This window comes from Beta vulgaris, chromosome 2 (genome assembly GCF_026745355.1).
Source record: "Beta vulgaris subsp. vulgaris cultivar EL10 chromosome 2, EL10.2, whole genome shotgun sequence".
NCBI classification, from domain to species: Eukaryota; Viridiplantae; Streptophyta; class Magnoliopsida; order Caryophyllales; family Amaranthaceae; genus Beta; species Beta vulgaris.
This window is the reverse complement of record NC_079203.1, coordinates 33,707,197-33,722,455: the sequence shown is the minus strand read 5'-3', so window position 1 is coordinate 33,722,455 and position 15,259 is coordinate 33,707,197. Positions and strand designations below refer to the sequence as shown.

Below are 15,259 nucleotides of genomic sequence, written 5' to 3'. Positions count from 1 at the left end.
TAAACTTGCTCGAGCTCAAGGCAAGCACAAGGTGATCGTGAAGTGTGATAACTTATCAATTATTTCAGCTTTGAATCAGAAAGCATCGGGGTAGTTTTTTACTTATTAAAGAGGATATTCTTGATTTAGTTTCTTGCTTTGATTGTGTTGTTTGATCTTTTATTAAACGCGTAGGTAACAAGGTCACTCATTTGTTAGCTGATTTTCAACCTGTTGAGGTGAGTGAGCACATTTGGGACCATGATTTCCATTATGTTGTAGTTGATGATGCTCGTTCTGATCCATTAAATTAGCCCGTTAGTTGTGGATTTCCCTCAAAAAAAAAAAATTAAGTCGTAAGAGGTTGGAAGCCTATTACAATATTCTTTCAATTATTATATTGTTATCCTAAAATTATAGGGTCAAATCTGCAAAAAGTAAGATCATGATGGCCAACTTGTTTGATATATTTACTAATCAATAATGTTAAACAAGTTTTTTAGGGATACTATTTAATGTTAATTGTAATTATCTAATATCCTGAAAAATGTTGTCTTTACTACTTTCGACCATTCAGATCAAGAGGCGGTGATCTCATGGACAAGCATCCACATACCACACAATAGGCCATCACAATTCACAATGAGAATATCCAAGCCGAACGTGACTCTCTGTGTTGTGCAATCACTCAGTAAATTCAGAAGTAAAACCACTAGTAGCAATCGAACAATAGGGGCCAAAGCCTAGCTGATAATGATCGTCTCTGTAACGTAGGCATGTTTGTTCCTCAAACTCTCTTCTAGTATATACTATGCCACATTCAGCTTTCCACTATTGTATATTTCCGTCAGACTCTCACAAAACTCTCTTCAACTTGTATTACACACTCGGATATGACGCACATTTTGGCTTGTTATTGCCCTTTACAGAAAAAGAAAAAAAATTCAGGTTTGCAACAGTCGAGACTCGAGAGAAGTGGATAAACAGCATGATTTTAATGTATAAGTGATACCTACTTTGTTTAACATAGTACAAGGAGTATACTTGTTTTCAAGTTCAATAAATCAAATCCTCCAACAAAAAGACTTAAACAAAGAGCAAATGAACCCTTGCCTTCCTCTCTCCATCCACTGCTTGTTGCTGCTAGAATCTCCAGATAACATAACTATACTGAGATTATGCCTGAATATAAATAATCCCAGAATCGCTTGGTGATAATCCTCCAAAGAACTCCACTAATATGAACAAGAATTTGCGCAAAAAGCAATCTCAAATACTCGGCTGAAGATTGTTCAGCAGAATGCCCAGTTTACAGGAGGAAACATGAATATGATATCTTTTGTTCTCAGCGTCAGGAAGATGAGGGATCCATCATCTCAGGTCCGGATGTCTCGAGCAACAAACGGACCAATTCAGATCCTCATGAATATTGTGTAGAATATACCAGAGGCAGCAGCCTCAACATATTATTATCTCATTAATACCTTCCCTATTTTCCTCATGTATACCACCAGTGACCATGCTGCAAGCCCGGCTGAAATATAGAGCAGTACAACACCAGACGCGGCTAGAGCCCCTTGACTAGAGACACTGCAAAGTTATATTAATGTAAGCTGGCCATGAATATGAAAATTGGAGTATCATATTGTTACTTCAAGGATATAACTTCTCTTTCAAACATTGTTCTTAATTCACGGTACAGGAATGGCATGAGAACATAATTCGCTACCTGATTTTGTTATATTAAGGATACAATATTTTGTGGATAATACTTGTAGAGTGGAGTATATATGTGTGTGTAAATATAGCTATCTACACTTCCTTTGTTTCTTTCTAGTAGCAACCATGTCATATGGCACAAAGACCAAAGCGAGGGAGAGAGAGAGAGGGTTTGTATTTTCAATCTACTTAAACCAATTTACTCAACCAAGTCATATTGATAGCACAAGAACGAAAACGAAGTCATATCATCTTAAAAACCAAGTAATATGGAACAAAATTGTGGTTTAAAAGATGGGATTCCAAAGTGGGATGTGTGTGGTGATGGTAGTGGTTTGTGTTTAGGGGTGATATGGTGAGAGAATACTGGTGATAGGCACTCTCCCCCCCCCCCCTCCTCCTCTTTCTATCTGCCTCGCTCTCTTGTGCTTGCACCTTGCATTCACGGTGGTAAGGGTGGTGGGTGGGGACATGCAGTCAGCCATGGCGGAGCAGGTAGTGCACAGAGCTAGGTAATGGGGGTGGATGGGAAATGTTTAGGGGTGGGGAGGCTCGATGGTGCTTGAAGTGCTGGTAATGGAGCAGGTACTGGTGGGGCTGGCATTGTTTAATTAGTGGATTGGTGGAAGATAGTTGGTCAAGGACCCTCCAGGTTATGGGGGGACGTCTATCCTTATGGATTAAGGGAGTGGGTAGATTAATTTTGATAGTTATGTGATTAAATAAAGGGGTGACAAGTAATATTACCATATATGAAAATGTAGCAACTCATATTCCAGTTTTTTAGAAGGATATTTTTGCAACTAATAAGAAACAAAGAAAGTATATATATAAATACTTATTTATGGTCGAATTTTGACAACGTTGACCGTTTCAAGTTTAAACTGATATGCATTAAACAAAGATTATCATGTGGAATTTAGTTCAATTCGTTGATTGGTAATTTCAAAATTAAACTTTTTGTGGGTAAGAGGAATGTCATATATGCGCATGTGTGTGTATGTTACTGGAAGCATGAGAGTACCTGCCGTCTCGGGTAGCCAAGATAAAAGTAAGTGCAGTCATCTGAGTTGCAGTTTTCCACTTGCCTAGATTATTTACAGCAACAGCCTACGGAACAATTTGAATTAGACTCACCATGTTATCAACAAATTAACAAGGTCTGAAAAAAAAAAAAATCAAACCTGCAGAAGCTTAGCATCTTGAGAAGCAGCCCATTCCCTAACTGCAGACATGGTTATCTACAAGGGGTTGGAAAACAAGATGTTAGGCAATCAGAACAGAACTGGATTTGAAAATGCAGGAGTTGTAATGAAATGCATGCTTGACAAAATATTATATATAGCCATTGCAAAAAGAACAGAAAGGAACACATTTCATGCAATAATAGTCATTAACTCACACGAGCCACTGGCATAACATGTTTACTAATCACCAGGGAACATAAAGCATTTCCTTGGTCTCTGCTCCATAGTAAATAACTACTATAGGTTATCAATACAACAAAAGCATGGAGGACATGTCAATAATGTCATAGAGAGTTAAAGCAAAATAAGCACTTGAAAAAAGCAACTTTCTTCTCAACCATAACGCCAAACAAATACAATCAAGAAGTCAAGAATTGCTCCATCATATAGCCTCACTCAAACATACAATGCCATACTGCGATACTGTTGCATCGGCACATTAGCCAAACTAATCCTAGTCATATTAAGTAAAATAATGTTAATCATTGTTCTGTCCAAGGATTGAATTCTTCTACAATATCCATGCTCAATCATCATTCATTAGAAATAAATCAGCAATGGGCATTTCATTGGTGAGCCACGATGTAGGTCATCATACATCTCTCTCGCCTTTCGTCCTTCAGCAAATTTTGAAGCAGAACAGGTGAGTAGGCCCAGGTCATAGCAGGCAACAACCATTCGCTGGTCTTTCCTTCCCCCTCTGTAGCCTTCCTTTCATCCTATATTTTTACAGATATAAATTCTCTTGCCTAAAAGTCCAGCCATATGACTACCATTAAACTTGTGTCAAGGAAGTTTCTTACCAGTAATTGAGAAGAAATTAGTAGAAATCTGAAGGTAAGTTTCTTCGAAACTTAAAATTTGCACGAATATTGGTCAACGCTCACCAGATGTTAGTTCGTAAATGTTTAAATTCTCCGTCTTTAGATTTTAGCAAGTTAAGTATTGCTCCCTCTGTCCACAAATCAGTATACCTTTGACAATTTCAGTCTTTAAGGTGATGATGCGAATAAATTTTTTTCATTACGAATGATCATGTTTACACAAAATTACAATAGCTGCTAAAATCAAATCTTTGTCGCAAATTGTAGCTTAATATGATTTTAATATACTCATGGCCAGACTTCTTAAATTTGAACAAAGGGATAGCAAGTAGACAACACCTAGGAGTTTTTTCTTTTCAGCATACAAAAGCACAAAACTGTTTGTCATTTAACCAATGATCAAAGTCACAAGATTACGACCCAAAGGCCATTCTAAAAGACTCATAAATACAACAGCAACAGTAACAACAACACTTAAACCTTAAAAAGATGGGGTAAGCAACATGAGTCAAGATATTATCTTTGGTGGTCTTCCATGTAGATTCTCTGCCTTCATTCTCTCCATCAAGTGTTGTATGCTTCCGCAAACCTAATATCTTCACATCGTTAACAGGCCTTTTGCCCTTGCATTCTATTAAGTTTTCTTCTCACAAAAGTCATTTGTTGTCTAAAATGCAACTATTTCCAATAACATTGACCCAGATTGTAAACGTCTTCGCTTGAGTAATGCAATCTCTGCATTTGGGATGTACCCCACCTATAAATCCACTCTTATAATCCTATACAACTTCAAAAAAAACAATGGCCCAGAATAAAAGCCTTTACTTCAGTAATGCAAACTCTGCGGCCAAGATATCTCCACCTCCCTCCCTTCCCCCCCCCCCCCTGCCCCGTAAGAACTATACCAAGTACGGAAACATACAGAGTGTCCAGAATTTGGATCATATTAAATTCAAAGTCCAAAATTCAATATATTGTTTAGCAAGTTGCTACTGAGAAATCAAAGGATTTCACATAGACCATTCAAGAGAGATGAATAACAACCACAAGATTCATGGCTCCTTCAAAAGCATTTAAAAAATACTGATCTAACACGCTTTCTAAGATTCAACTTAGCTTCATCAGCAGAACAAATGCATAAAATGATATATTATTTAAAACCAAAGCACATTTCCAAAAGAAAAAAGACATTCCAAAGCAAAGGGCATGCAAACAAACCTCTCTCCCAATGATGACAATGGCAGGTACTGGATATAGCCATGGGATATCTCCAAACATGGCAGCTTCAGGCGGTCTGCTACACAATAAGACCAATGTTGCAGCAACCATAAGCTGCATCACCCAAGCAGGAAATTCAAATAAGTACTTAGAAAATATTTTAATAATCAACAACATCATCAAAGCTTCTTTCTAAAGGCAGTACCTTATCAGCTACAGGATCTAGAAAAGCACCAAATGCAGTACCTAGACGCATCTGAAAGAAATCGCCCCATACAGCAATGAGTTAGAGATGTTACGAAAATTTTGAATGTTCAGCATATAATTGTATTTGATACATACCTTTCTGGCAAGGTAACCATCAAGCCAATCAGTAATTGCTGCAGCAACAAATATACTAGTTGTGGCAGCTGCTCCCCACCAACTATTCGCGTAAAATGCTGGTAACAGAAGCCTATAAGTTAGCAATTATCGGTGAGCAGCATTATCACCATAAAGTCAACCATTTTTCTGCTTAGCATACATGTCATGATAAAATCTAACAGTATAACATTAGTGCCAGTGTGCTACATAGAATAAGCCCCTATCACTAATGAGAGAAAAGAATACCAACTCTTGATTCCATTCACAAAAGAAAACTACCCTTAAATCCAACCATTCGACAAACGCTGACAAGAAGAAGGCTATTAGTTCAATACCACCGTAAATGCGACGGTACCCAAGGAAAGAAGTGAGTCCAAGAGAAAGAAGGGAGGGAGGATAAAATCATAAGAGTGCCTATCCCCAGAATAAGAGCAATTCAAATGCCTTAAAAGGTAACTTCTAGCTGTTTAATTGAACCAAGGAGCTTCCACAACCCAAAACTTTAAATTTGTAGACTTTTCATCATTCACAAATGAGCTACAAATACCCAGAATTCAGTTCAACTTTTCCACACTAAACAACATACACAGACTCCACCTTTTTTTGGTTTTTACCATAAACAACCTGTAAACCCAACAAAAACACAATCATAATAAATGCAATTCTAACTCACAATACTTGCAAATTAACTCTAAAGAATCTAGGAAACCCCCAATTTCAGCATCAAAAATCCAAATTCAATCCTACAGCAAAATCCTAACAAACCCTTGACATCAAAAAAAACTCTCCAAGCATTAAAACTACCACACATTACATCAGCAAATTAAAACACAAACCACACACAAAAAAAAAAACCCCGGTCGAAATCAGATCAATTATTCCAACCCAACAAAAAACAAGAACAAAAAAATCAGATTCAGAAAAAAGAAACATACTTGCAATAAAAACAGGAATGGCGGCAACACGAGCAAGGGTCAAAACAGTGGGCAATGTAAGCAATTTAGAACACTGTTGATCCTTTTGATCTTTCAAAGGCGAACCAGAAACGACGTCGTTTGTTCGGCAATCGACGTCATTATTTCCTTTATCATTATTTTTATTATTATTATTCCTACTCTCCTGACCCATCTCAGTCGTCAGGAGATAAGGCGATGAGGTTGTAGAAGAAGAAGATGAAACTAATTTATCTCCTTCTCTCTCTTCACTTTCTCTCTCCTCAGAAAATGGAGATGAAGAAGAAGATGAAGAAAGCATATATACCCTTTTCCTATTAATGTTGTTGTTGTTGTTGTTGTTGTTACCCCTTACTAATATTATTTTTGTTGTAGGACCCTTAACGTGCGCCATCTGTACTCCTAAACGTGCGCCCCCCTTTGCTAACGTGCTCCTACTTCCTCTTATCAAATAAACACCGGTGCTCAATTTTAGGGTTGATGGAGGAGGACGGAGGATTGATGGTGGCTTCATGGCGGCGGAAGCTATTGTGCGCCGGAGGAGTAGGTTTAGAGCTGGCATAATTTTATTTTTTATTTTATTTTCGTAATATATTATTTAAAAGAAATTATTGATGAAATTGAGAAGCTGTTGAAAATTGAAATAGAGGTTGGTTTAAGAGAGGGTTTTAGGGAGGATTGTGTTTTTGTGGTTGGATTACTAAATTGGTTGTTGCCGGAGAAACCGACTCTTCAGTCTTGAGTAGTCAGTTTCATGCTGTTTTTTTTTTTTTTTTTTTTTTTGGTTAATTAACAAAAATAATTATCCCAAAATAGCTCATGTGGTAGAGCACTCCCCTCTGATCCTTGAGGTCAGGGGTTCGATCCTTACCCCCAGCATTATGTTGGGGTATTTCCTTAGCATGCTTTGCATGCTTTACCAGCCAATGTGCTGGTAGTTCCTACAAGGCTAGTAGCCTTGGTAGGGGTTAGCCCTTGGGCTGACTTAATTTCCTAATCAAAAAAAAAAAAAAAAAAAAAATGTAACCCGATTTACAAATATACAATCTGATTAAAAAGGTAAACCATTACACATGTTGCTATTTGATTGAGCAGCAGGTGATAAGCCTAATGGTATTGGCATCACTTTCGAATAATCTAGAGGTCAAGGGATCAAGGAACTTTATCTTACCTTAAAAAAAAATATTGCTACTTGATTGGTTGAGTTTTTAAATTTTACTTAAAAATTAAAACCGGCACAAACGATGCTCCAACTATCGCCACCATAGCGAAGTGAAGCGCATAGTTTTTCAATTTTGACCTTGTGAATTGTGAGGTTGATTTTAATGGAGATTTTTATGGGGTTGTGGTCTATGGTATGTGGAGGGGAAGGAGGAGAGAGAGAAAAAGTAAAAGGAAGGTCATGGTAGTGGTTGTCGGGGAAGGGGTGGTTTCTGATGGGCAGGAGGGAAAAAGAGAAATTAATTTTTTTTCATTAACTAGTAAAACATAAGAAAATTTGTGTGAAACAACCTTTTAAATTTTTTTTGGCAAAATAAGACGTTAAGAAGAAAATATTTTGCGAGAAATAACTTTGACCATTTTCCAGCATTTTTCAATGTTGACTCGTTACAACCAAACATGTGGAGGACATGTTAACTCTATTTTTCGACATTGACCAAATATTTTCTGACATTGAATTCATTAGTATATGAAGGGTAATGGGGTTGAAACATAAAAAATGTGGATTGCGTGTCTTGCCATGTTTGGTTTTAGTGAATTGTAGCCCCAAAATACTTGTTCAATGGCAAAAAAAATGGGTTAAGGTCGTTCCTCGCAAAAAAAAAAATGTTTAAGGTCTTATGTTGCCAGATTTCTTTTAAAAAGTTATTTCTCGCAAAAACTTGTATTCAAAAGGTTGTTTCTGACAAATTTTCCAAAAAAAAGTTATTGTTTTAAAATAGTTTACTATAGGAAATAAGGTCTAGGATTTGATATATATTGGAAATTTCCTAAGGCACCCTTGAGGTTTGGCTTAATTCTCAAAATTCCTTATGGTCTGTTTGGATGGATGGATTTCATTTGAAATCCTGGAATTGGGCCAAATACATTGTTTGGATGAGTTAAGAATTTGGATTTGTATTTGGCCCAATTCCAAGCTAAACCAAAAACATGCTTAATGTTATGAATTTCAAATGCTATCTAAATATACGTCATTTCAATTCTTTCTCCTCCATCATCTCTCTACCCAACCTCTGCAACTCTTTCTCCTCCGTCGCAATCACCACACCGCTTCAACATTCTCTCTCCTCCATTGTTATCAACTACTGCTAAGTTTTTCTAGCAATATTTCACTCAATTACACGACCAACGCACCACCACTACCGTCGGTAGCGACAGTACAATTCAGTTGTAGAACAATTTTGAAACAAATTTTGGTGTTTACAATCTGTTTTTGCTCGATTTGTAGCAAGTTTGAAGCTCTAATGTTGTAGTCTCATCTGAATTAAACTATTTGGCAGGTAAAATCAAAAAATTATCATTCAAATAAACATTTTGGGGCTAAAATTAGGGTTTATAATTTCAAGTATTTTTATTAATTTTAATGCACAAACAACAATTAAATTGCAATTTTGTATGAAAACACACTATTTTGAATCAGAAAATAAGTGGCATAGAAAACTTTTTTTCATAAGTGGAAATTGAAATTCTAATGTTTCCCAAACATGTATATTGGAATTGAATTCTAGAAATTCAAATTCAATCATATCCAAACGCGACCTTAGCAGTAATGAAATGAAAACCCAATCTGACCAGTTTTGCTCTATATGCCTAAAACGTGCAGGAAACAATTTTATATAATTTTTCTATTGTTTTTCCCTATAGGTAGACATCCTAAGATTTGTGCAACATATTCACACAACCCCTAATTTATTCCTAATCAAAGCGTGTTATTGGTTGTAGGATCGAATTATAATTCCAAACTTTAACTTGGTTTGCCAAACAGTATTTGAATTTGAAATTCAACATTTGAAATTCTATGAATTCCCAAACAACTTATTGGAATTTGAAATTCCAAATTTGAAATTCTTAAGTTTCCCAAACACTAGACTTGGAATGAATTTCAGAAATTGGAATTCCGAAATTGAAATGTACTATTTGAAATGAAATATGGGTATCCAAACGCAACCTTATTGAATTTTGAAATTCAAAGTTTAAGTTTCAAGGGTATCTTAGGAAAGTAATGCACTTGAATTTCGGTGTATAATAAGGGTATTTTGAGCCCAAACACAAAGTTCGGGGGTGTATGAAGAATTCTCCAAATTTGGGGGATACTTTGAGAATTACGTCAAACCTCAGGGGTACCTGAGGAAATTTCCCTATTAAAAGGTAATTCGAAGGTTTTATTATTTTGAGAGAATTGGTTAAATTTTTTGTATGAATTTTAATTAAATAATCTCTTTTTTTTTGTCTGTGAATGTATTTCTTTTGTGTCATCTAAATTGTAATTGTAAATTGAAATAAATGAAATTTTGATTGTTGAATTTGAATTTGTGAGTGACGACTAATGTATTGTGATAATGTTGCCACCATAAGCTGGCAATTGTTATGTGTTATCGTTGCTAAGTTGGTTGCCTTTCTAATGTAATCATTTGGGATACTCTGATCCTCTTGTATAAGATATGCTTTCTTCCTCCTCTTTTTGATTCCAAGAATTCAAGTCCTTGATGCAAATGAGTTTTATTTTAATTTATGATTTCATAAATAAATTCAGTTTTAATGATTAGCAAATTCAATTGAGATAATAGTCTACTAAACTCAAAAATTAATTTTTTATCTTTATTCAACGGATTGAAGCTTATATAATCTAATTCTTTTTATAGATTATGTTGTTTGAATACATTCTCTAAAATCATAATGGGGTTAATTAGCTAGAGTCAAAGATTGACGTGGTGAGTTGGATTAGTAGAATGGGTTGCATATAGGGTTGTGGTTAGTTCATGGAAGAGCTTAAAAAGTATCAATGATTCAATTTTTCCGAATTGTTGTGAGGTTGGTTAATGATTGTTATTATTGTTGTGAAGTGGTTGTTGGAGGATGGCTCTGGAGATGGGTAAAATTCAAGCTAATATGGAAATCAAGTTTTAATGCTTGGAGGATTTTTTATAATTATTCTTGAGGTTATTCTGAAATGAATATCATATCGAGGTAACCTTTATGTTCACCAATATGTATTTAAATGCATGTGCATGTATCATATTGTATTTTTTGATATCATACATCTTTTATAGTCATGCACATGGTTACAGATGCATCTATATGTTTTATGTTGTAATTGAAATTGATTGATTATAAAAGTATGTTTATGTTATGTTATTGGAATTGTTCGGAAATGTTTGTGTTTCTTAAAATATGATTTGAGTATGATATTGTAAAAAGGATTTCACATTTGTTTTAGTTGGCTTAGCTTATGAGCTGAGATGAAGAGTAGGCAAGGTATAAGTGGAGGAAATTATTCGGATATAAGTTTAGTTAAGACCAGAGAAGGTCGAATTTTGTGATTTTGCGTTATATCATGTAATGTTAAGTTTCTGCCAATACATGTACTTGTCTGTAGTTTGTGTTCCATTGAGCTATGCTAACATTACATTATAAACGATGAAATCTTTTCTGAACAGTTAACAAGTTTCTTTATTATATGGAAGTGTTTACGGACTAAAACCATTTTGACGGGTTAAAATAAAGTTACTGAACTTTCCGCTTATATTACTTTTTGTTTGTTTTGTAATTTCTTTTGTAATTTGCAGGTGTATGTCGGAGGCTCGGAGTGGATCAAAAGAAAGAGTATGGTTATGAACTTATAATTAGATTAATTATTCAGAGGTTGTATCTAGAAGTATTCAAGTATTTTATTGAGAATAAATATACTTTGTTTGGGAATTGAGTACAGTATTCTATAGTATGATATTGGCCGTTGTGTTGTGAGCCCTGACCCACAGGTCCAGGATTGTGTAAAAAGGTTATGTTTCTGCTGGGAGTATATATAATTTGGGGTTTATTAAGTGTTGATTATGATTAGTGAATCTTAAGTGTGATTAATTAGCTAGCACCTCAGAAGTGCGAGTTGTTACATTGGTGGTATTGGTGGTGGTGTCAAGTTGGTGGGTTGAATTGGGAAGAGGATGGTTGGGTGGATTAAGTTAGGGAGAGACAAATGGCTGAGATGAGAGGGGATTCGGTGGGTTGATTAATTAATGTTGTTTAGGTTGGTAGATGATAAATTAATTATGTTGTTGAGGAAATTAAGTAATGGCGTTTCTGTAAACAAAACTAGTAGAATAAATGTTATTTGCTGCGGTGATATTGCTGTGGTTTTACCTATACGCAGCAATATAGCACGCAAAAAGAAGAGAAAAAATATAAAATAACCATATTGCTGCGGTTTCGGCCGAAAACCGCAGCAATATGGTTTAAACGGAAATTTTTTGAAATTTTTTTACTATTTGACCAAATATATTGCTGCGGTTTCTGAAAATAACCGCAGCAATATATTAAAATAATATTATTTGAACCTATTGCTGCGGTTCTTAAAAAACCGCAACAATAGGCTTTTAAATTTTATTATAAAAAGATTCCTCTAGGGTTTCCTCCGCTCGTAATACCACGCCTCTTTCAATAAGTTAGATTTCTATCTCTCTTCCCACCAGAGTATCACGCCTCTCCTTTCCTCCTCCCTCTTCTCTCTCCTCTCTCTTCCTCTCTCTTTTCTCCTCGTTTTCGCCCACCATTCCGCCGCAAAACCTATCACGCCTCTCCTTTCCTCCCTCATCTTCTCTCTCCTTTCTCTTCCTCTGTCTTCCTCTCGCTTCCTCTCTCTTTTCTCCTCGTTTTCGCCCATTATTCCGCCGGAAAACCGCTTTCGCAGCGTGTAAAACCGTCGGCGTTCGTGTCTCGTTTTACTCACGCAATATTTCTCCGTCGTTCGTCTCGAGTCATTCGTCGTCGTCGTTAGTCCGATCCGCACCAGATTGTTCGCATCTCTCCACAACATCGTTCCTCTCCACTCACGCAATATTGTACTGCTGTTGGCTTGAAGACGTCAGTGCTAAAAGTTGTAGAGCAGTTTAGAGCTCCAAGATTGTCCAAAAAAAGTGATGATGTTGGAAGAAACAGTTAGAAGGTTGGTGTACAGGTCTTGCCATTTTTTTTTACCAGTGTGATTTTGTAATTTTATTTAGTGAGATGATCTTGTTGATTTTGCAGGTTGTTTTTCCTTAAGAATCGTTTGTTAAGCTTTATCATTGGAACAAGGTGGAACTGCGCGCGTCCATGTGGCCTAATAAACTGTGAATGAGATTTTTTTTAGTCGTCTCCACCACCAACGTTCGTCGTTCATCATTCCTGTTCGTTCGAATGAGATCTGTTTCTCTGTCATTCCGTCAACATCGTTCCCTCTTTTCTTTCCTTTTTTTTTGTTACAATATTGCGTCAGTTAACAAATTTTGTAATTATGATTTGTAAAATATCATTTTTATTGAATATATGTCAGTTTGGGTTAATTACTTTTGTATTGTTATTGTACTAATAGTCTCTTTGGATTTAAAATATTTATATTATAAGTGTATTATAACTACCAAAAATTTATGCCTTTGAGTAATGAAAAAATTTTTTTTTTTTACCTGCCATGCGTATATTGCTGCGGTTTTGGGAAGAAACCGCAGCAATATATCTGTATTTTTATAATTAAAAAAATATATATTGCTGCGGTTTTGTCCAGAAACCGCAGCAATATGTTCTAATATTGTTGCGGTTTAAAATCGCAGCAATATAATTAATACCTATTGCTGCCCCCTTAATTGCTGCGCGCCCAAAACCGCAGCAATATGCCACTTTTTGACCGCAGCAAATAGCGTTTATTCTACTAGTTGCTATCGATAATTATTTTGAGCTATGTCGCATTTATAAATGCATTTTCTGAAATGGAAAATATTGCATTTATTTAGATACAGATGGATAATTATTTAGCTAAATTCCTAGCTAATTGTTCGATTACTACGGAAAACTTAGCCCACCTCAATCATTGAACACATATAATGTTGGAATAAAGCATAAAATAAGGACCTGAACTTTGTCTTGATAAAGACTTAAAGTATAAATAGTTATTGTTAAGGACTTAAAGTATAAATAGTTAATGTTAAGGACCTTAAAAGTAACAATAAAAGAAACTTTTATTCCAAGCACTATTAGTTTTGGTAATAGATACAATTAGAAATTGGTAGGAGAGGTCAAATCATCAAACAATATAATGAATCGATTTTCTCACTCTTTTCCTCACTTTTTTCATATCTTTTCCAATATCCCCATGAAATTTGTTCAAGAAGGTAAATTTTTCTGATTTTAAAGGTGAATTGTTTGACGATAGGTAATTTTTTTTAAAAAAAAATGTTCGGTTATTTTGTTTGTTTGCTCATATATGGGTTCAAAAATCAAGCAAGAGTTAATTCATATTTTACCATTTTTTTATACTCTTACACAATTATATTCTTTTAAAAAAATATCTTCTAAAATTAAATTTTTCTCACCTTTTATTTTAAAATAGTCCACAAATTTGATTCCAGAAAACGATTAATTTTGAATTTATAAAATTATAACTAGATATTATGGAAGAGTTGTTGACTTAAATATTTTTTTATTCATTTTGATTTATCAATTCTTTTAGTTCAACTTTTATGCTTTTAGTTGTTAGTTGATGACTCATTTGAGTTTGAGTTGTAATGCTAAAATTTAATTTGAGGAATTTATAATTCTTTTATTAGTTTTTTTGATTAGTTTGTTTGTTATTTTTCGTAAATTATTTGGTTTAGATTTATTTTGTAATTTTTTTTTGGTTAGGAAAGATAATTGGTATGAAAACTAACCCCTACTAGGCTACTAGCATGTAGGGCACAACAGCTCAAAGGCTGGATACAAGGCTAAACAACCCATGAGTAATTGCCTCAACATATTATTGGGATGAGAATTCGAACCCCGGACAATGCCCTGAAATTCGGAGTGGTACTCCACTAAGGTACCACCTCTGCCTCTAGATTTATTTTGTAATTGATTATGATTCTGGTTTTATGTGTCAGGATAATGAAGTTGACTATTATTGTAGTGGATGAACAATTACTAACTATTAGATAATGAACTTGTTAAATTTTTGCAATAAGTCATGTAGTTGATTGAAGTTCTCATATTTCAACTGCGCTGCAGTATTGCCTTCGGTCCATAATAGTCTAAACACTTTTCTTTTATCTTTATTCCATATTAGTTTGAACAATTTTATTTTTGGCATGTTCTCACCATTACTATATTATCTTTTTATACTTCTTTGGTCCACCCTCTACCTTTATCAATAAAAGTTATCCAGCTTTCTCTCGCCTCCAATAAAAAATAAAAAGGCTAAATATCAAGTTGTTTGGTGGAGAACATGTATATTATTTTTTTTACCCTTTTTTTGGCAACTACAATTTTCGGATGTCCTTGATGCACAATTAATCTGATCTTGGTGCACAAGCATACTCACTTCGTGCACAACCACAGTGTCGTCGCTGCACAACCATAGTGACTTTGATGCAAAACCGAACTGACCTTGCTGCACAACTAATTTGAGTTTAGTGCACAATCGTATTCACCTTTGTGCACAATCAAAATGCCCTTGTTATAGAACCAATCTGAGCTTGCTGCACACTCATATTAACCTTGAGATGCACAACTAAATTGACCTTGTTGCGTATAACCTGACATAGAGAATGCACAACCATGTACATTAACAAATATTGCATAACCTTACTTAGAGAAAGCACAACCCTCAACTGGTATTAACCCATCAAATGTTGCACATACAAATATATGCGAATATTGCATAACCACATTAGCTTTGACGCACAACCAAAAAAGGAAAAAAAGAAGACGAAAGGGTACTCTGGTCTTTAAC

At 35.1% G+C, this 15,259-nt stretch overlaps 1 protein-coding gene across 1 annotated transcript; it reads right to left on the bottom strand.

Annotated features, from left to right (window-relative positions):
• Positions 1 to 955: 955 nt before the first annotated feature.
• LOC104906095 (CDP-diacylglycerol--glycerol-3-phosphate 3-phosphatidyltransferase 2) lies at positions 956 to 7,308 on the bottom strand. The gene is made up of 7 exons (XM_010694811.4): positions 6,286 to 7,308; positions 5,330 to 5,427; positions 5,193 to 5,243; positions 4,988 to 5,101; positions 2,883 to 2,939; positions 2,723 to 2,808; positions 956 to 1,569 (listed from the first exon to the last, which is right to left on the bottom strand). Exons 1-7 carry the CDS (start codon positions 6,863 to 6,865, stop codon positions 1,449 to 1,451), a joined length of 1,107 nt encoding a protein of 368 aa, XP_010693113.2. The 5' UTR covers positions 6,866 to 7,308; the 3' UTR covers positions 956 to 1,448.
• Positions 7,309 to 15,259: the final 7,951 nt, after the last annotated feature.

Excerpts from the sequence above, each read along its gene's own strand:
- LOC104906095 (XM_010694811.4), bottom strand. The coding sequence starts at position 6,865 with ATGCCAGCTCTAAACCTACTCCTCCGGCGCACAATAGCTTCCGCCGCC. Across the intron at positions 5,244-5,329 it reads ATGGTTACCTTGCCAGAAAG|ATGCGTCTAGGTACTGCATT; the intron begins GTATGTATCAAA and ends GATTTCTTTCAG. Across the intron at positions 2,809-2,882 it reads AAGATGCTAAGCTTCTGCAG|GCTGTTGCTGTAAATAATCT; the intron begins GTTTGATTTTTT and ends ATTGTTCCGTAG.